The sequence below is a fragment of the Megalobrama amblycephala genome, linkage group LG22 (genome assembly GCF_018812025.1).
Source record: "Megalobrama amblycephala isolate DHTTF-2021 linkage group LG22, ASM1881202v1, whole genome shotgun sequence".
NCBI classification, from domain to species: Eukaryota; Metazoa; Chordata; class Actinopteri; order Cypriniformes; family Xenocyprididae; genus Megalobrama; species Megalobrama amblycephala.
In genome coordinates this window covers 31,342,895-31,365,276 of record NC_063065.1, presented here as the reverse complement: position 1 = coordinate 31,365,276, position 22,382 = coordinate 31,342,895, and the positions used below count along the sequence as shown (strand labels likewise).

At 38.7% G+C, this 22,382-nt stretch overlaps 1 protein-coding gene across 1 annotated transcript in view; it reads left to right on the top strand.

Annotated features, from left to right (window-relative positions):
- Nucleotides 1-22,382, top strand: part of si:dkey-225n22.4 (collagen alpha-1(XXI) chain) — a 68,500-nt gene that overhangs the window by 5,296 nt on the left and 40,822 nt on the right. Inside the window, exons 2-13 of the mRNA XM_048175023.1 lie at nt 1,916-2,048; nt 6,162-6,719; nt 7,708-7,873; nt 9,543-9,768; nt 10,424-10,597; nt 10,853-10,930; nt 18,691-18,702; nt 18,800-18,892; nt 18,984-19,037; nt 19,123-19,176; nt 21,928-21,981; nt 22,212-22,265. Coding sequence (XP_048030980.1) covers nt 1,967-2,048; nt 6,162-6,719; nt 7,708-7,873; nt 9,543-9,768; nt 10,424-10,597; nt 10,853-10,930; nt 18,691-18,702; nt 18,800-18,892; nt 18,984-19,037; nt 19,123-19,176; nt 21,928-21,981; nt 22,212-22,265 — 1,605 coding nt within the window. The 5' untranslated portion in view covers nt 1,916-1,966. The remainder of the gene's footprint in view (nt 1-1,915; nt 2,049-6,161; nt 6,720-7,707; nt 7,874-9,542; nt 9,769-10,423; nt 10,598-10,852; nt 10,931-18,690; nt 18,703-18,799; nt 18,893-18,983; nt 19,038-19,122; nt 19,177-21,927; nt 21,982-22,211; nt 22,266-22,382) is intronic.

Genomic DNA, 22,382 nt, shown 5'->3' with positions numbered 1-22,382 from the left:
CAGTTCTACCACAGCACATCTGGACCAGGACCGCCGATCTGCGGCACAATCACAAGCTCTTGATGATGAAGGGACTCATCAGCGGCTGGAAGCTCAGAGAGGATCCAAGCTACATGTAAACAAGCATGCAGTTAACCATTGCTGATTTACTGTTTAACCCACTGATGCTGTGTAGCTTGGTAGCTGTTTTTGCAATTTTGTTGAATTGATGGATTTAACATTAGTACAGACTGAGGGCATTTGTGTAAACCCAAACTTTCCCTGTTGCACGTTTAATAGTCAGGAACATGGGAACATGCTGCTGAAAGCGATGGGCAATTTACCAGCAATCTCCCATGGCTGGCTTCAAAATGCAAGTGATTTTGAGATGCTTGACCTGAAACTGTAACAGTGAGCAGTCGTTTAATGCAGTACATCATTGAACTTCTGCTGGTTTCTTTTCTATTTTATGCTCAATCCAATAAAATCTTGCCATAAAAGCATGTTTTTTGGTCTTCGCATTCTCCACATTCTCGTGAAGTGTCTTTGAATGCTTGTCATGTACTTCATTGTGCCATCAAGGTTATTGCCGTCCAAGCCACAGTCAAACAAAACGTTCCCATGCCCTCAATGTGTGTCGGTGTCATGGGTCTCTAACGTTTCATTATGGTTTTATAGGAATGATTCCTTCTGTTGTGTTTGCCATGTACAATGCCATCACCCCGGTCGAGCTTGCTTTACCTCAAAATAACCCTTGTAAAATGGACAGATGCTTTGTGTAACATGCTTTTTGAAAGGCTGGCTGTTATTTTTTATTAAAGAAATAGAAATTATACTGTGCAAACATGATTTTTAGGCATTGATGAACAACAAAATGTGTTTCTATCTACAGCACAAGCACATGTTTGTGTGTAATTGTGGGCATTTTCTCGTAATCCGGTGAACGGCCTCATGCCATGTGTATTTCCATGTTGTGTTGACCAGGTTTTTTGCTTACGCTGTTATTTTCCTGTGATTTAGCTGCAGCCTGTGGTCTGTTGGCCAGTGTTTTATGCTAAATGAGAGCTTGTAGAAATCACTGAAGCAAAGCGAGAAAATATGACCACACGTCGTTTGGTACCAATCAAAACGGCCGTCTTACCAAGGAGACTTTTATATGGTTGAATAAAAGGGAATTGTCATAGTCTGTAAAGTTATAGAGGGGCCTGTTGCTTGGCCAGTGAAATGTTAGCAAAATAGACAAGACACATGTTGTTTTATTTATACAAATTTATGCTTATTATTTAGGGTGCGTCTGGTTGGTTTATAGAGGGATGTAAAAGTTTGGGTAGAGCTTTGGGTTAAATTTGAAAGTTTTTGAAGAACAAATATGAGTGTTCCTGAATCCTGCATGTGCGAACGTGACCAGCAAGATTTGCATTTTGGAAAATCTGCTGGGTTAAAAACAACCCAAATTGGGTTGAAAATGGACAAACCCAGCGATTGGGGTAATTTTCATTTGAAAGTGAACTAATCCGTTAAGTCTCATGTTTGCCATGTTTCTGTGTTGTGTATTGAGGTTTCAGGTTATTGTCTGGCTCATAGTTCATGTCTTGGATTCAAGTTCATGATTTGTTTTTGCATCATCACCGTTGAAAATAAATCAGCTGAATTACAGAAACAATGCAAAGGGCCTTTCCATTATTCTGTAGAGGATGTTTAATCTCAGAAGTAATTACTTGATTGTTTCTGAGAAAGCATCTCAACACCCCTGTGGACAACTGTGTGCACTGATCTGATTAGCTTAAGTGTGTAACATCAGAGGTATAATCAAATGAAACAGACATCTTTAAGTAATTATGTAAGCAAACTGATTCTTAGCCGTTTAGAATAATTATAGATTGCATTGTTGCTCTGCATATCAGAAAGACACTTTTTAATATTTTTTATTTAACAGGGCTCTGAAGATTGACACTTTATACGTGAAGCACTGGAGCGTTAGTTGGGAATGTCGTGGATTTCGAGGACTTTCCCGGCACTACTCTTCCTGGTGTACTCGCAAGCAGGAGAGGACGATGATATTCGAGCGGGTATTGCCAGTTTATGATCCCTTTGAGAATTAAAAGTGTCAATAAAGAAATCAAAATCACCATCCATATAGTATGTTCCAAATCATAGCGTTCCATTATGATGTTCCATTTTAAGCCCAAAGTGTACTTGTTTTTACACATACACGAGTGTACGCACACAGCCTTGGAAAGTATACTTCATTTGACTCGTACACGAGTCAAAAGCGAGCAGTCTCTCTCCACGAGTTACAACCCATGTACAGTTGTGCTCATAAGTTTACATACCCTGGCAGAATTTATGATTTCTTGGCCATTTTTCAGAGAATATGAATGATAACACAACTTTTCTTTCACTCATGGTTAGTGTTTGGCTGAAGCCATTTATTATCAATCAACTGTGTTTTAAATCATAATGACAACAGAAACTACCCAAATGACACTGATCAGAAGTTTACATACTCTGGTGATTTTGGCCTGATAACATGCACACAAGTTGACACAAACAGGTTTGAATGGCTATTAAAGGTAACCATCCTCATCTGTGATCTGTTTGCTTGTAATTAGTGTGTGTGTGTGTGTGTGTGTGTATAAAAGGTCAGTGAGTTTCTGGACTCCTGACAGACCCTTGCATCTTTCATCCAGTGCTGCACTGACGGTTCTGGATTCTGAGTCATGGGGAAAGCAAAAGAATTGTCAAAGGATCTGCAGGAAAAGGTAGTTGAACTGTATAAAACAGGAAAGGGATATAAAAAGATATCGAAGGAATTGAGAATGCCAATCAGCAGTGTTAAAACTCTAATTAAGAAGTGGAAAATGAAGGGTTCTGTTGAAACCAAACCACAGTTAGGTAGACCAATTAAAATTTCAGCCAGGAAAATTGTTCGGGATGTAAAGAAAAACCCACAAATAACTTCAGGTGAAATACAGGACTCTCTGAAAACAAGATTTCAAGATGCATGATAAGGATGCACTTGAAAAAAAAATGGGCTGCATGGTCGAGTCACCAGAAGAAAGCCATTACTAAGCAAATGCCACAAAGTGTCCTGCTTACAATACGCCAAACAGCACAGAGACAAGCCTCAAACCCTCTGGCACAAAGTAATTTTGGAGTGATGAGACCAAAATTGAACTTTTTGGCCACAACCATAAACGCTACATTTGGAGAGGAGTCAACAAGGCCTATGATGAAAGGTACACCATTCCTACTGTGAAACACAGAGGTGGATCGCTGATGTTTTTGGGATGTGTGAGCTATAAAGGCATTGGAAATTTGGTCATAATTGATGGCAAGATGAATGCAATATGTTATCAAAAAATACTGGAGGAAAATTTTCACTCATCAGCCCGGAAACGGCGCATGGGACGCACTTGGACATTACAACATGACAATGATCCAAAACACATGGCCAAGTCGTCCTGTCATTGGCTACAGCAGAATAAAGTGAAGGTTCTGGAGTGGCCATCTCGGTCTCCTGACCTCAACATCATTAAGCCACTCAGGGGAGATCTCAAATGTGCAGTTCATCTAAGAATTTACAGGAACTGGAGGCTTTTTGCCTAGAAGAATGGGCAGCTTTGCCACCTGAGAAGATAAAGAGCCTCATCCGCAACTACCACAAAAGACTTCAAGCTGTCATTGATGTTAAAGGGGGCAATACATGGTATTAAGGGTATGTAAACTTTTGATCAGGGTCATTTGGGTAGTTTCTGTTGTCATTATGATTTAAAAAGCTGATTGATAATAAATGGCTTCAGTCAAACACTAACCATGAGTGAAAGAAAAGTTGTGTTATCCTTTATATTCTCTGAAAAATGGCCAAGAAATCATAAATTCTGCCAGGGTGTAAACATCTTTGTATTATTTCATGCTAGAGTTGTACAAATGATGGTACTTTCTAACTTCTTCACACAATCTCTTATCTATTGTCGCTGTAGCTTGCATGTGAAATCGAGTCCCCCCCCAGGAATTAGGTCTCCTTTAGGACCCAGGCGGTAATGCCTGATCAAAAGTTGTTTTCGTGATGTCTTGATTAATTATAACCTATTTCACTTATTACATTAAGTGCACAAACAACATGCTTGAAATATAAAATGAATGCCTACAAAGTACGCGCATACTGTACATGCACCGCTGGATTTTTATAAGTCACACATGTGCATTATATAGTTGAAGAAAAACTGCATAAACAGAACAGACAAATGTGGTGAGAAATTGAGTCCCCCCCCAGGAATAGGGTACTCTTCTGATGACTAAATTTGCGTCACGCGCACTGTACGCTGACCCTCGCGTACGCGTAAAATGTTAAGTATACTTCTGGCTTTAGTTTTGGAACAAAACCTAAATTTGAAATGTAACACTTTGAGTTTGATAGGTGGCTATTTGTCACTCTCTATTACCCCTTTTCCACCAGCATGAACCGGGTGCTAGTTCAGAGCCATTGCTGGTTCTGAGTTGGTTCGACTGACGAGCCTTCTAAGAACCGGTTTGCCTTTCAACGGGCTAGAGAGCCAACACAGAACCAGGTCTTATGTCACTGTATTCGCCTCATCTTTCCCAGCAACACTAGTGCAGCAGCACCAAACACACTAGGCTTGTTCGAGATGCATTGGCTTCGCACAGACTGATCGGCGCATGACACCAAAGCACTGCGAAAGCAATCCAAAAGCACAAGGAGTCGTATTCTCTCCAAACGCTCCCGCGGCACTTCGATGTCATACGCCGATCGGTCCGTGCAGTGCCAATGTTTCTCGAACAGGCCTTCCATCAACAATGGCGAACATTGCGTTTTTATTGATGCTCATGGCCTTGCGAACCTACATCGGCATCCAAACACGGGGAATCCAATGTGTTCGTGCAGCTCGCCGTAATTTGTATAGACGGAGATTACAATCGAGATGCTATTAGCTCGATTAGCTGCTATTTCAAAAATGATAGTCACAAGTGTCTGTTTGTCTTGTTGGTCACGGTAACCCCGCCCCCAGCCCCTGACGCAAGCGGTTCTTACTTCTAGACCAGCAATGTTTTGGTGCTACTTACGAACCACTTTTCCTGGTTCGGATCCAGTAGCCTCTCACTGCAGAACACTCGAGATCCAGGAGGCAGAGTCGGGTAGGTTAAGGGATATGTAAAGTGGGAGGAGTTGGATCCAGATGCAAGGGGTGGAGATGGATAGGTTTAGATCTGGGGGGCGGAGACAGGTAGGTTTAGGAATATGTAAAGTGGGAGGAGTTGGATCCAGATCCAAGAGGTGGAGATGGGTAGGTTTAGATCTGGGGGGCGGAGACAGGTAGGTTTAGGGATATGTAAAGTGGGAGGACTTGGATCCAGATCCAAGGGGTGGAGATGGGTAGGTTTAGATCTGGGGGGCGGAGACAGGTAGGTTTAGGGATATGTAAAGTGGGAGGACTTGGATCCAGATCCAAGGGGTGGAGATGGGTAGGTTTAGATCTGGGGGGCGGAGACAGGTAGGTTTAGGGATATGTAAAGTGGGAGGACTTGGATCCAGATCCAAGGGGTGGAGATGGGTAGGTTTAGATCTGGGGGGCGGAGACAGGTAGGTTTAGGGATATGTAAAGTGGGAGGACTTGGATCCAGATCCAAGGGGTGGAGATGGATAGGTTTAGATCTGGGGGGCGGAGACAGGTAGGTTTAGGGATATGTAAAGTGGGAGGAGTTGGATCCAGATCCAAGAGGTGGAGATGGGTAGGTTTAGATCTGGGGGGCGGAGACAGGTAGGTTTAGGGATATGTAAAGTGGGAGGACTTGGATCCAGATCCAAGGGGTGGAGATGGGTAGGTTTAGATCTGGGGGGCGGAGACAGGTAGGTTTAGGGATATGTAAAGTGGGAGGAGTTGGATCCAGATCCAAGAGGTGGAGATGGGTAGGTTTAGATCTGGGGGGCGGAGACAGGTAGGTTTAGAGATATGTAAAGTGCAAGGAGTTGGATCTAGATCCAACCCCACCCCCTGGATCTTGTGTTCTGCAGTGAGGACCATCTCTTCAGATCTGGTACTTTGGGTGTCGAACTGATTTGAAACTAGGCTCTGGCACTGAACCAGCACTCAAACTGCCTTGGTGGAAAAGGGGTACATGTGGTATTTAGTTCTAGCCCAGTTCTTGTCCCTATTCTGCAGGCTGCAGCACTGCTGTGAATGACCTGGTCTACATCATGGACGGCTCCTGGAGTGTGGGAGATGAGGACTTCGAAACAGCCAAGCTCTGGTTGGTCAATGTCACCAGTGGCTTCGATGTTAGTTCACACTACTCACAGATCGGTGTAGTACAATACAGCGACACGCCCAGGTTGGAGATCCCTCTCGGTCTCCACAAGACCACTCAAGATCTCATTAAAGCCATTGAGGATATCAGCTATTTAGGTGGAAACACGCAGACAGGCCGCGCCATCAAGTTTGCCGTGGACCACGTCTTTGCGTCTTCGCAACGAAATGACGTGAAGAACCGTATCGCTGTGGTGGTGACTGACGGAAAGTCGCAGGATGACGTTACGGACGCGAGCATTGAGGCGCGAGCACAAGGGATTAAAGTGTTTGCGGTGGGTGTTGGCACGGAGATCACCACTTCAGAGCTGGTGACCATCGCCAACAAGCCAGAGGGGGATTATGTGCTTTACGCGGAGGACTACACCAATATCGACCGTATCCGTGACGCTATGGAACAGAAGCTGTGCGAGGGTAAGATTCACATGCGTGTGAGCAAGCCCATAAACATTAATACTAGTTTTGGCATTACCAGTCCTCTCCTGTTCTTAAAAGAACCGTGAACCACTAAAATACCACAGTCCATTCATGCCCAGTGACAAGGAAAGCCACAGAGCTCATGGGCCAAACCAGCGGCATGATGCCATGGTAGGGAGGAACTAGGAAAAGGAACCAGATGTGGCATGTGCCAACCACGATCCAGCTGGCAGCTCTGGTTTGGATGGTTAGAGTAGATGTTAATAGTGACAGGAGTCTGCTTTCTCCAACCGAAAGTAATTACAAACATTTACTGTCCATATTTTCTCCATTTCTGTCACCTGATGGAGTTTGGGTTTCTTTGCCACTGTTACCTTTGGCTCTTTTTTGACATTAACTCAACGGTTGGGTTTAATGTTTGCCCAATGTGCTGGGCATTTTTATTTAACCCAACTTGTTTAAAATGAACCCAAAATAAGTTGGACATTAAAAATCAGACACATAGAGGCAACAATAATAATCAAAAGGTGAATTAATAAGCAATTTAATAAATGTTTATTGTTTAACTGTTATTTATTAAACTTATTAATAAATGTTCATTTATTAAACATAATAATAAATGATAATTTCCAACATACCATGGGTTCATTTTAAGCAACAATACAGTAATTTTTAAACAATAGCTGGGATAAATAAAACTACGCAACAGGTTGAGCAAACATTTAACCCAACCGCTGGGTTAAAACAACCCAATCACTGGGTTGTTTGAACTTTTCTGGGGTTTGTTGTGAAATATGCTTTCAACCTTTCCTGGGAAATAGCTGGATTGTACATGATTATCATGTTTAGTTCAATCACAATACATATTGATTGAATGAAAATTGAGACGAGATTAAAAATAAAACGAATTTGCTGGTTTGAAAGCTTCTGATTCAATCCTCCGATTTGTGTGTGGTAATGCGTTTGAAATTATGTCCCGCGGCAGAATCTGTATGTCCCACACGTATCCCTGTGGCGTCCCGTGATGAAAAAGGCTTTGAGCTGATGTTGGGCATGAAGATCCATCAGAAAGCTAAGAAGATACATGGCTCATTACTGTCAGAGGCGGCGTATCTGATAGACAAGAGCACTGACATCACTGAAAACACAAGGTTGGGTTTAAACCTAATGCTAATTTTGATCTTCATAATCAGTGTTGGGGAAAGTTACTTTTAAATGTAATGCATTACAGTATTGTGTTACTCCCTTAAAAACTAACAACTTATGTTAAGTTACATTCCTTTTGAGTTAGTTTTTGCTAACCTGGCAGATACTTTTTTTCTTTTTGCAAGTGTTTTGATTAACATCGCCAATATTACTGTACATACACCTTTCTTTTAAAAATACACATAGAATATTATTATATTCTACTCATGTCTAAGTGCCCACGTTATGGAGAAGAGATTTTTAATTCAGTAGTTTATAAAATGCTTAAGCAAATTAATTCAACTGAAAAGTAACATGCATTAACTAAAAAAAAGTAACTCCAATATTAATGTGTAAATATATTATAATAATAATAAATATAGCTGCAAGCAGCAATTAAGGGGCCAAACACAAGAGAAGCAAACAAGCAGCAGACCAACAATGTCATAATAGCATCTAAAACATAGATACCTCATGTCACTTTTGAATCAGTACTGTATTTGAGGCCAATTTCATGTTTTGTTCAATTAAATTTGGTGAAAATATTTAATTTCATTTTGAAGTTATAGACATTTGAGGACATAAAATATTACCCATGGCCAACTTTGTTTGCATTGTTTTTTGGCTCTTACTATCAAAATGTTGACATTTAGCCATTAGCGTATGTTTTCGAATTTCCTATGGTGGTTTCGTCTCAATTGGACTAATGGTTTTGAAGATATTGGCGAAAGTTGTTTTAACGCTTAATCACAACGTTGCACTAACCATAAGGCAAACCTAGCATGTTTGGTATCGTTGGACTCGGCAAGGATTGGGAAATCCAAGGAGATGACTCCCATGAAAATTAGTCAAAAGTTATAAGCATTTGAATATTTGATTTTACTACTGGGTGGCGCTGGATCAAAACTTATCAGACTCCTTCAGGGCAACGTGCCGATGACCCATACCGAGTTTCATAATGATACCTTCATGCATTCATAAAATACAGCATTTTGCGACAAAATTCAAAATAGCCTATGTCCAAAATGGCCGATATGGGACATATCATGACACCCCGAATCTAACTAGGCCACTTTTATGATTTTTGGACAAACCATTCAGAAGTTATTTATAAACAAAAATAGCCATTTTTCGTATCTCCGGACCAGTAGGTGGCACTGCATGTAACCTCAGGTCATGCTTGTGATGACATGGACCAAGTTTGGTCTGAATACGATAGAGCCTTATGTCTATTTTTGCAAGCGCTATGTATAATTCGTTTGCACGTTTTTTTAAAACAGTTTGACGAATCGACTCAAATTCCATAACTTTTTGTCGACAAGGTCTGAAGATGATCTGGTTAAATTTTGTGAAAATCTAAACAACGGCCTAGGAGGAGTTTGAAAAACAATGCATTACTTGTTACATTAAAAAAAATGCATCATACATGTTATTTGTAATGCTCTACTCCAACACTGATTTAAAAGTGTTTAATATGTAATAATCGGTGGTTCTGACACTTTTTAAATCACTTTTTAGAGCTCCTGAAAATGTAATGTTTTTTTTAGTTGATGGTTTTTATTGTGCAAATCTAATTGCGTGTGTTCTATTATGCATATTTGTCTGCCTAATAGATGTTTTATTATTGTTTTAAAGGGAAATTTTTCCAGAAGGCCTCCCTCCCTCCTATGTGTTTGTGTCGACTCTGAGGCTGAAAGGGCCTTCAAGCAGGGAGAAGTTTGACCTGTGGAGGGTTCTGTCTAAAGATGGACAGATTCAGGCCGCTGTCACACTGAACGGACTGGACAAATCGGTCAGCTTCACTACCACAAACATGGTTAATGAGGAACAGATGGCTACTTTTGATGCACGAGGCATTGAGGTTAGTGAAATTTACCAGTAACTTATTCTTTACAGCATTCTCATATTATACAAGCCGAGTGAAGAGAAGAGATGCTGCAAGAGGGAGGGGAAGATATTCTGATTCAAGAATAGAAGGAACATGAATTTAACACAAAAATGATGTGCACGGAGAAAACTGTCAATTTTGATTTCATGGTGACTTTAAACAGAAGTCACCACACACCTGTTTTGGCGGAATAATGATGTAGAAATAACCTGCTTTATGACATTTCCTTTTAAAACCGTGACTATGATTTTGTACTAGCTGAAATTTCCTGTTCAAAGTCCCATGACGCTTTTTCCACTAAAGCTGCTCACTTATACATTTAAATAATAAAAAAATTCTCAGAAATGTTTTCAGAGTTCCTGTTCCATGTCTTCTTATGCTCTTAATGCCAAAACCAAGTGGTTCTGTGTGATGTTTTTTGCATAATTGAGCTATTTTCCTCCATCATAGCCCCTCATTCATGCAGAACAGCTTGTTTTGGAAAATTGTCTGACTCCTGTGACATTCGTGTCAAATGAAAAAGCTGATTTTTTTTTTTGTGTGTGCACACCTTTTAGTGTTTATTTATCTTTTCAATGTATCTCAAATGAACACAAACCAGCTCCTCAGTGTCTGAAGTATCTTGCAGGCTCTTTTCGATGGAAGCTGGCACCAGCTGAAGGTTCTGGTTAAACCCAGCCACGTCACCTGTTTCCTGGATGACCAGCAGATCCAAGACGAGGCTCTGGGAGCTGCTGTGCCCATCTACATCAACGGGAAGACTCAGATTTCCAAGCGCTTTGGCTCTGACGCTACACTTCCTGTAAGAATAGCTTCCTGTTGTATAACTGAACTCTGGCAGCCAAAGTAAACTGCAATATTCTTGTATGGCTGCTTTTAAAATATAGTGCGTACGGGTCGTAGTCGTGTGCTGCTTTTGTTTGAGGAAACTCCTAACATCACAAAATAGTGATTGATATAGACATACGGCTCAATCATCTGTTTGTTATAACCGTTTTAGAGAAGCCTAAATGATGTTGTTGTTGTTGTTTTTGTCATTTCTCATTGACCGCCACAGACAGAAATTCAGAAACTGAGGCTTTATTGTGACCCACATCAAAGTGAGCGAGAGACCGCATGTGAAATCTACTCTGTGGTAAGAACAAAAACAAACTTTGTTGTAGAATTGCATTGATTTGATTGGCTGTGGGGCAGGAATTGGTCTTTTTAATGTTCACCAACAATTCCTTTATTAAAACTATCTATAGAAATATCTTAAGTGGGACAGATGTATTGCATCTGTACATTTCATTTCATTTCATTAGCAGACAATAGATCACAACAGACCTACCATGAGTTCCAATGTTAAGTGACACTATATGTTTCTGTTTACGTACGGAGCCCCGCACATGACATGTAAAAAAAATAAATAAAATAGTGCGCACAATTTACTATTTCCTTCTCTCAATTTACTATTTCCTTCCCTCGATTTGATAAATCGTGCGCACAATTTACTATTTCCTTCTCTCAATTTACTATTTCCTTCCCTCGATTTACTATTTCCTTCCCTCGATTTGATAAATCGTGCGCACAATTTACTATTTCCTTCTCTCAATTTACTATTTCCTTCCCTCGATTTGATAAATCGTGCGCACAATTTACTATTTCCTTCTCTCAATTTACTATTTCCTTCCCTCGATTTACTATTTCCTTCCCTCGATTTGATAAATCGTGCGCACAATTTACTATTTCCTTCCCTCAATTTACTATTTCCTTCCCTCGATTTGATAAATCGTGCGCACAATTTACTATTTCCTTCCCTCAATTTACTATTTCCTTCCCTCGATTTACTATTTCCTTCCCTCGATTTGATAAATCGTGCGCACAATTTACTATTTCCTTCCCTCAATTTACTATTCCGTTTCCTTGATTTGATAAATCGTGCGCACAATTTACTATTTCCTTCCCTCAATTTACTATTTCCTTCTCTCAATTTACTATTCCGTTTCCTTGATTTGATAAATCGTGCGCACAATTTACTATTTCCTTCCTCAATTTACTATTTCCTTCTCTCAATTTACTATTCCGTTTCCTTGATTTGATAAATCGTGCGCACAATTTACTATTTCCTTCCCTCGATTTACTATTTCCTTCCCTCGATTTACTATTCCGTTTCCTTGATTTGATAAATCGTGCGCACAATTTACTATTTCCTTCCCTCAATTTACTATTCCGTTTCCTTGATTTGATAAATCGTGCGCACAATTTACTATTTCCTTCCCTCAATTTACTATTTCCTTCTCTCAATTTACTATTCCGTTTCCTTGATTTGATAAATCGTGCACACAATTTACTATTTCCTTCCCTCGATTTACTATTTCCTTCCCTCGATTTGATAAATCGTGCGCACAATTTACTATTTCCTTCCCTCAATTTACTATTTCCTTCCCTCGATTTGATAAATCGTGCGCACAATTTACTATTTCCTTCCCTCAATTTACTATTTCCTTCTCTCAATTTACTATTTCCTTCCCTCGATTTGATAAATCGTGCACACAATTTACTATTTCCTTCCCTCAATTTACTATTTCCTTCCCTCGATTTGATAAATCGTGCGCACAATTTACTATTTCCTTCCCTCAATTTACTATTTCCTTCTCTCAATTTACTATTCCGTTTCCTTGATTTGATAAATCGTGCGCACAATTTACTATTTCCTTCCCTCGATTTACTATTTCCTTCCCTCGATTTGATAAATCGTGCACACAATTTACTATTTCCTTCCCTCGATTTACTATTTCCTTCCCTCGATTTGATAAATCGTGCGCACAATTTACTATTTCCTTCCCTCAATTTACTATTTCCTTCCCTCGATTTGATAAATCGTGCGCACAATTTACTATTTCCTTCCCTCGATTTACTATTTCCTTCCCTCGATTTGATAAATCGTGCGCACAATTTACTATTTCCTTCCCTCAATTTACTATTTCCTTCCCTCGATTTGATAAATCGTGCGCACAATTTATTATTTCCTTCCCTCGATTTGATAAATCGTGCGCACAATTTATTATTTCCTTCCCTCGATTTACTATTTCCTTCCCTCGATTTGATAAATCGTGCGCACAATTTACTATTTCCTTCCCTCAATTTACTATTTCCTTCCCTCGATTTGATAAATCGTGCGCACAATTTACTATTTCCTTCCCTCAATTTACTATTTCCTTCCCTCGATTTACTATTTCCTTCCCTCGATTTGATAAATCGTGCGCACAATTTACTATTTCCTTCCCTCAATTTACTATTTCCTTCCCTCGATTTGATAAATCGTGCGCACAATTTATTATTTCCTTCCTCGATTTGATAAATCGTGCGCACAATTTACTATTTCCTTCCCTCAATTTACTATTTCCTATTTCCTTCCCTCGATTTACTATTTCCTTCCCTCGATTTGATAAATCGTGCGCACAATTTACTATTTCCTTCCCTCAATTTACTATTTCCTTCCCTCAATTTACTATTTCCTATTTCCTTCCCTCGATTTACTATTTCCTTCCCTCGATTTGATAAATCGTGCGCACAATTTACTATTTCCTTCCCTCAATTTACTATTTCCTTCCCTCAATTTACTATTTCCTATTTCCTTCCCTCGATTTACTATTTCCTTCCCTCGATTTGATAAATCGTGCGCACAATTTACTATTTCCTTCCCTCAATTTACTATTTCCTTCCCTCGATTTACTATTTCCTTCCCTCGATTTGATAAATCGTGCGCACAATTTACTATTTCCTTCCCTCAATTTACTATTTCCTTCCCTCGATTTGATAAATCGTGCGCACAATTTATTATTTCCTTCCTCGATTTGATAAATCGTGCGCACAATTTACTATTTCCTTCCCTCAATTTACTATTTCCTATTTCCTTCCCTCAATTTACTATTTCCTTCCCTCGATTTGATAAATCGTGCGCACAATTTACTATTTCCTTCCCTCAATTTACTATTTCCTTCCCTCAATTTACTATTTCCTATTTCCTTCCCTCGATTTACTATTTCCTTCCCTCGATTTGATAAATCGTGCGCACAATTTACTATTTCCTTCCCTCAATTTACTATTTCCTTCCTCAATTTACTATTTCCTATTTCCTTCCCTCGATTTACTATTTCCTTCCCTCGATTTGATAAATCGTGCGCACAATTTACTATTTCCTTCCCTCAATTTACTATTTCCTTCCCTCAATTTACTATTTCCTATTTCCTTCCCTCGATTTACTATTTCCTTCCCTCGATTTGATAAATCGTGCGCACAATTTACTATTTCCTTCCCTCAATTTACTATTTCCTTCCCTCGATTTGATAAATCGTGCGCACAATTTATTATTTCCTTCCCTCGATTTGATAAATCGTGCGCACAATTTACTATTTCCTTCCCTCGATTTACTATTTCCTTCCCTCGATTTGATAAATCGTGCGCACAATTTACTATTTCCTTCCCTCAATTTACTATTTCCTTCCCTCGATTTGATAAATCGTGCGCACAATTTATTATTTCCTTCCCTCGATTTGATAAATCGTGCGCACAATTTATTATTTCCTTCCCTCGATTTACTATTTCCTTCCCTCGATTTGATAAATCGTGCGCACAATTTACTATTTCCTTCCCTCAATTTACTATTTCCTTCCCTCAATTTACTATTTCCTATTTCCTTCCCTCGATTTACTATTTCCTTCCCTCGATTTGATAAATCGTGCGCACAATTTACTATTTCCTTCCCTCAATTTACTATTTCCTTCCCTCAATTTACTATTCCTATTTCCTTCCCTCGATTTACTATTTCCTTCCCTCGATTTGATAAATCGTGCGCACAATTTACTATTTCCTTCCCTCAATTTACTATTTCCTTCCCTCAATTTACTATTTCCTATTTCCTTCCCTCGATTTACTATTTCCTTCCCTCGATTTGATAAATCGTGCGCACAATTTACTATTTCCTTCCCTCAATTTACTATTTCCTTCCCTCGATTTGATAAATCGTGCGCACAATTTATTATTTCCTTCCCTCGATTTGATAAATCGTGCGCACAATTTACTATTTCCTTCCCTCGATTTACTATTTCCTTCCCTCGATTTGATAAATCGTGCGCACAATTTACTATTTCCTTCCCTCAATTTACTATTTCCTTCCCTCGATTTGATAAATCGTGCGCACAATTTATTATTTCCTTCCCTCGATTTGATAAATCGTGCGCACAATTTATTATTTCCTTCCCTCGATTTACTATTTCCTTCCCTCGATTTGATAAATCGTGCGCACAATTTACTATTTCCTTCCCTCAATTTACTATTTCCTTCCCTCGATTTGATAAATCGTGCGCACAATTTACTATTTCCTTCCCTCAATTTACTATTTCCTTCCCTCGATTTACTATTTCCTTCCCTCGATTTGATAAATCGTGCGCACAATTTATTATTTCCTTCCCTCGATTTGATAAATCGTGCGCACAATTTACTATTTCCTTCCCTCAATTTACTATTTCCTTCCCTCAATTTACTATTTCCTATTTCCTTCCCTCGATTTACTATTTCCTTCCCTCGATTTGATAAATCGTGCGCACAATTTATTATTTCCTTCCCTCGATTTGATAAATCGTGCGCACAATTTACTATTTCCTTCCCTCAATTTACTATTTCCTTCCCTCAATTTACTATTTCCTTCCCTCAATTTACTATTTCCTCCCCTCGATTTATTATTTCCTTCCCTCGATTTGATAAATCGTGCGCACAATTTATTATTTCCTTCCCTCAATTTACTATTTCCTTCCCTCGATTTACTATTTCCTTCCCTCGATTTGATAAATTGTGCGCACAATTTACTATTTCCTTCCCTCAATTTACTATTTCCTTCCCTCGATTTACTATTTCCTTCCCTCAATTTACTATTTCCTTCCCTCGATTTACTATTTCCTTCCCTCGATTTGATAAATCGTGCGCACAATTTACTATTTCCTTCCCTCAATTTACTATTTCCTTCCCTCAATTTACTATTTCCTTCCCTCGATTTACTATTTCCTTCCCTCGATTTGATAAATCGTGCGCACAATTTATTATTTCCTTCCCTCGATTTGATAAATCGTGCGCACAATTTATTATTTCCTTCCCTCGATTTACTATTTCCTTCCCTCGATTTGATAAATCGTGCGCACAATTTACTATTTCCTTCCCTCAATTTATTATTTCCTTCCCTCGATTTGATAAATCGTGCGCACAATTTACTATTTCCTTCCCTCAATTTACTATTTCCTTCCCTCGATTTACTATTTCCTTCCCTCGATTTGATAAATCGTGCGCACAATTTATTATTTCCTTCCCTCGATTTGATAAATCGTGCGCACAATTTACTATTTCCTTCCCTCAATTTACTATTTCCTTCCCTCAATTTACTATTTCCAATTTCCTTCCCTCGATTTACTATTTCCTTCCCTCGATTTGATAAATCGTGCGCACAATTTATTATTTCCTTCCCTCGATTTGATAAATCGTGCGCACAATTTACTATTTCCTTCCCTCAATTTACTATTTCCTTCCCTCAATTTACTATTTCCTTCCCTCGATTTATTATTTCCTTCCCTCGATTTGATAAATCGTGCGCACAATTTATTATTTCCTTCCCTCGATTTGATAAATCGTGCGCACAATTTACTATTTCCTTCTCTCAATTTACTATTTCCTTCCCTCGATTTACTATTTCCTTCCCTCGATTTGATAAATCGTGCGCACAATTTACTATTTCCTTCCCTCAATTTACTATTTCCTTCCCTCGATTTACTATTTCCTTCCCTCGATTTGATAAATCGTGCGCACAATTTATTATTTCCTTCCCTCGATTTGATAAATCGTGCGCACAATTTACTATTTCCTTCCCTCAATTTCCTATTTCCTTCCCTCAATTTACTATTTCCTATTTCCTTCCCTCGATTTACTATTTCCTTCCCTCGATTTGATAAATCGTGCGCACAATTTATTATTTCCTTCCCTCGATTTGATAAATCGTGCGCACAATTTACTATTTCCTTCCCTCAATTTACTATTTCCTTCCCTCAATTTACTATTTCCTTCCCTCGATTTATTATTTCCTTCCCTCGATTTGATAAATCGTGCGCACAATTTATTATTTCCTTCCCTCGATTTGATAAATCGTGCGCACAATTTACTATTTCCTTCCCTCAATTTACTATTTCCTTCCCTCGATTTACTATTTCCTTCCCTCGATTTGATAAATCGTGCGCACAATTTATTATTTCCTTCCCTCGATTTGATAAATCGTGCGCACAATTTACTATTTCCTTCCCTCAATTTACTATTTCCTTCCCTCAATTTACTATTTCCTATTTCCTTCCCTCGATTTACTATTTCCTTCCCTCGATTTGATAAATCGTGCGCACAATTTATTATTTCCTTCCCTCGATTTGATAAATCGTGCGCACAATTTACTATTTCCTTCCCTCAATTTACTATTTCCTTCCCTCAATTTACTATTTCCTTCCCTCGATTTATTATTTCCTTCCCTCGATTTGATAAATCGTGCGCACAATTTATTATTTCCTTCCCTCGATTTGATAAATCGTGCGCACAATTTACTATTTCCTTCCCTCAATTTACTATTTCCTTCCCTCGATTTACTATTTCCTTCCCTCGATTTGATAAATTGTGCGCACAATTTACTATTTCCTTCCCTCAATTTACTATTTCCTTCCCTCGATTTACTATTTCCTTCCCTCGATTTACTATTTCCTTCCCTCGATTTGATAAATCGTGCGCACAATTTATTATTTCCTTCCCTCGATTTGATAAATCGTGCGCACAATTTACTATTTCCTTCCCTCAATTTACTATTTCCTTCCCTCAATTTACTATTTCCTTCCCTCGATTTATTATTTCCTTCCCTCGATTTGATAAATCGTGCGCACAATTTATTATTTCCTTCCCTCGATTTGATAAATCGTGCGCACATTTTACTATTTCCTTCCCTCAATTTACTATTTCCTTCCCTCGATTTACTATTTCCTTCCCTCGATTTGATAAATTGTGCGCACAATTTACTATTTCCTTCCCTCAATTTACTATTTCCTTCCCTCGATTTACTATTTCCTTCCCTCAATTTACTATTTCCTTCCCTCGATTTACTATTTCCTTCCCTCGATTTACTATTTCCTTCCCTCGATTTACTATTTCCTTCCCTCGATTTGATAAATCGTGCGCACAATTTACTATTTCCTTCCCTTGATTTACTATTTCCTTCCCTCGATTTACTATTTCCTTCCCTCGATTTGATAAATCGTGTGCACAATTTATTATTTCCTTCCCTCGATTTGATAAATCGTGCGCACATTTTACTATTTCCTTCCCTCAATTTATTATTTCCTTCCCTCGATTTGATAAATCGTGCGCACATTTTACTATTTCCTTCCCTCAATTTACTATTTCCTTCCCTCGATTTACTATTTCCTTGCCTCGATTTGATAAATCGTGCGCACAATTTACTATTTCCTTCCCTCGATTTATTATTTCCTTCCCTCGATTTACTATTTCCTTCCCTCGATTTGATGAATCGTGCGCACAATTTACTATTCCGTTTCCTCAATTTGAAAATGGTCCATTATAATCAATGACTTATTTAGTAATGTCAGATTTACTGCGTTTGCTTTTTTAGTAACATCATACGCAGTTATTTACTTAATTCTTTTATAAACCATTGTCTTTTGCCCTTAGTTTTCAAATGCTTTTTTACTTGAATCAAATGTTGTGATGTTTTGAATCATCTCTCAGTTAGTCACTGTTTATGACTTATTGTAAGCTAAAAGACTTGACTTGAACTATTCAGACAGACTAACTAACTTTTTTATTCACCTTGTTTTACAGGATGATGAGCGGGTAAGTTCAGGTTTTGATCATATACTCTCATGAATGAAGTGTTATTTTGAATGGATTGCTAGGACTATATGATAGCAGTGTATGCTGGCCTTTCTAGTGTCCTCTGGACCGTGAGCCCACCGGTGACGCTGAGGAAGAATGTGACTGCAGCGAAGGACAGCCGGGACCGCCAGGACCTGCAGGACCGAGGGTCAACCAAGATTTTCTGTGATAATGTCTTGTGTAATTGCATACAGTCACTTTTAAGAGGGTTATTTACAACCAAAGTCTGATCTCAACAGGGTCTGCGAGGAGAGAAAGGAAGGGAAGGACCTCCGGGCCCCGATGGTAAGCCTGTGAGTAAAACCCCATACATTCAGAACATTGGCAGAAGAAAATCTGTGAAATGAGGCTTCTGAAATGTGTGTTTTCTCAATAAAGGGACCCCCAGGTTCAAGAGGAGAGCCAGGAGATCCAGGGATACCTGGAGAAAAGGTAAGATGCTCTTTCAGTTTAAGACCATTCACTGTAAAAATCAATAACAACAACAACAACAACAACAACAAAACTGGCAGCTGTGGTTGCCAGAATAACTGTGTAAAAATACAGTAAAAAATGTAAACACATCCTGAAAACGGTACAAAGTAAAACTGTAATTTACAAAAGAAGACATTTTAAACCAGTAAATCCAATATCCATTTTCTGCTGCTAATAAAATTAGTTCTATACCTTTATAATATACAGACATCCAGCATAATAACACTGATGGTAAATAGAAAGACATGATGAATCAAAGCTCAGCACAAGTAGCTTTTCTGGCAAGCTGATGGAAATATGAATATATAGAAGGTACACAGAAATCACAGTTTGGTACGTACCTCAGTTTTGGGGTCATGGCTCGATACAATTTCAGTACAACAGGAAAAAGCAACAAATCCCCAGTGTTAGGATTCTTTTCATTTACATTTACTCATTACAAACCTCACAAATCGGCACAATGCCAGATGATTTTGTCTCATTATAACAGTGGAAACGACTTAAAATACTCCATCGTTTATGGTCATAGAGATAAGAGTAATACTTCATTCAAAACTGCAAAGGGCTATTTTTATTTGTGTACACTCGCAATAACAACAAAACATTGTGCTTTTGTAAAATAGAGAAAACAAACAGGATGCCGCTTTCTGCCGTCTCTGAAGTTTGTGGAGCGTGCAATAAAAATGAATCGAAACTCAGCATATAGTCTACTAGCAAGCTCTTGCGTGCCATCTGAAGTCACTACTCCTGTTTTGCGTTGGCGCATAAATCGTTGTCTTTTCTTCTTCTGCTCTTTTTTCTGTTGTGGTGGTTAGCAAACAGCGGTGCATTACCGCGTGCGCCCCCTCCTGGATTGGAGGGTGGATCGCCAACAATTAACCATCAAATGTGAAGTGTCGCACAGGAAGTTCTGGGAATATCAATTTACATTTTTTTGCTGTAAATTATAAGTCATTTCACTTTAACTCTCTGAGGTCTGAAAACACGCCGGCGCGTTTTGCAGGATTTTTTTCACATTGCAGCAAAACAGACTTAAAATACTCTGTCATTTCTTGTCATAGAGACATAAGTAATATATCAATTGAAACTATAGAATATCTTCTTTTATTTGTGTACACTCAGAGTAAAAACACAATGTTGTGCTTTTTGTAAAATAAAGAAAACTAACATGATGCGTGATCTCTCGTCTCCCTCTGAACGAAGTCCAATCTGATAGTTCTCAGAAAATGAACTGTAACTTATGAATACTAATGACAAAAAAAATGACACTTACGTCTTAAGAAACATTGAAATGTCAGGTTTTAAATCGTGCAAGTCAAATCGAAAACAAACATTCTGTGTTTATGTAATCTGTATGAAAAGAGAGCCATGTCAGAGGTCTGTGATTCAGCTCATTATCCGCTAATGCGGCCACGCCCACGGAGCGAGCGCTATTCAGACGCAAATTCAGTCAATACATGCATTCATCGTCTCAATCGTGTATTTATTATCTTGAAAAGTGTTTATTTGGATGTTAAAGCAATGGTTAGCGATCTCCAGAAGACATGCCGTTAGTTCCTAGTTCCTTTTCTTCTTTATATGAATTTGTGGCCTAAAGGTGTAGAGAGAGCGCCCTCCGGCTGCAAGTATGAATTAAAAACACCATTCCTGAAATGTCCTCTTCTTCTTTAGAATAATTTGTGGACTAAAGGTGTACAGAGAGCGCCCTCCGGCTGCAAGTATGAATTGAGAAAACAGTATCCAGCACTCATAGTGATGACAATAAATATTACTTCTCAGTATAGAAAATTGACATAAAGATATAAGAATCCATCAATATTTCTCCAAATGTGCATGCTTTTAAGCTAAAAGCCTATATGAAATGCCATAGAGGTAACATAATTGTTCAGACACTTTGCATCACAGAAATATATTATATTTTAAAGAATATAATAGAACACCATTATTTTAAATTGTAATAATATTTCACAGTATTGCTGTTTATGATGAGCTGAGACATTATTACAGAGGGTTTTTTTCACAGCCTACCTGACTGAAAGGCCTCATTAATATGCAAGTCATTTCAGGTCATTATTATGTGATTCTTTTGTCTTCTCAGGTGTAAATGGCCCATTATTCATGCAGATTCACGCCTCCACGCATACTGTGTTTCTTGACAAAAAAGTGTCTTACAAAAACTAAATCAATATATTGTTTTATATGAAGGAGTAGGCAGCATAATTTTTTACATAATTCTGAAGCAAAAACTCCAGTCTACAACCTCCAATACCCAAAAGTCTTGTGAACACAGATTTAATATACTTTTTTTGGCCTCATTTCAGTGACTTAAGTTTTTTGTTTTTTCAATAACCATGCATAAACGTTATTCCTTCAAAAATACAAACATGTACATACATGTTCCTCACATATTATTGTAGCCTAGTTTGTGCTGAATACAGTGTAATGACACTTTTGTCATTTATATGTTTATGAACAACTGAAAAAAGCACAAATGTCAGGGCATGTCAAAACTTCTCCAAGCCCCAAATCAGCCTCAGACTCCAGAGGGTTAATTCATAGTAATATGATCCAAAAATGGTGCATTTGACAGCATTTTGCTGTAATATGACATGAAACGTAAGGTTAGATCTATGTCATGGGAACGTTTTTACAGTGTTGCTAAGCATGTTGTTTTATCTCTTGTTGTGTTTCTACTCTTCTGTCTCTTAGGGTGACGTAGGTCTATCAGGGCTGAGAGGCGATCCAGGACTTCAGGGTGTGAAAGTAAGTCTTGCAAAACAACTTCACTCACAAAGTGACTGTTTTAGGAGATGCTTTTAGATGCTCTTTCTCAAATTCAGTTGAAACAGCCATTTGGCAAGAATAGAGCCTCTTCTGCTGGAGCGTGATGTTTTTAGTCTAGGATGCTAATTACCAGTTTTTAGGTGTAATTGAGTGAGCAGACTGTTTCTTTTCCTTTATTGCAAGTCATATTCGTTCTATTTTACATCCAGGGAGAACGAGGAGAACGAGGGTTGCCAGGGAAACCGGGCCCGCCAGGACCAATGGTAAGACTTCTCTTCCAGGTGCAAACTAGCACTTCACTTCCTCAGTGCTTTCCTTTATAAGCACGCTCAGCTTTTGACACGAGGATGTAGCAGATGCTGTTTGGCTTTGTATATAGA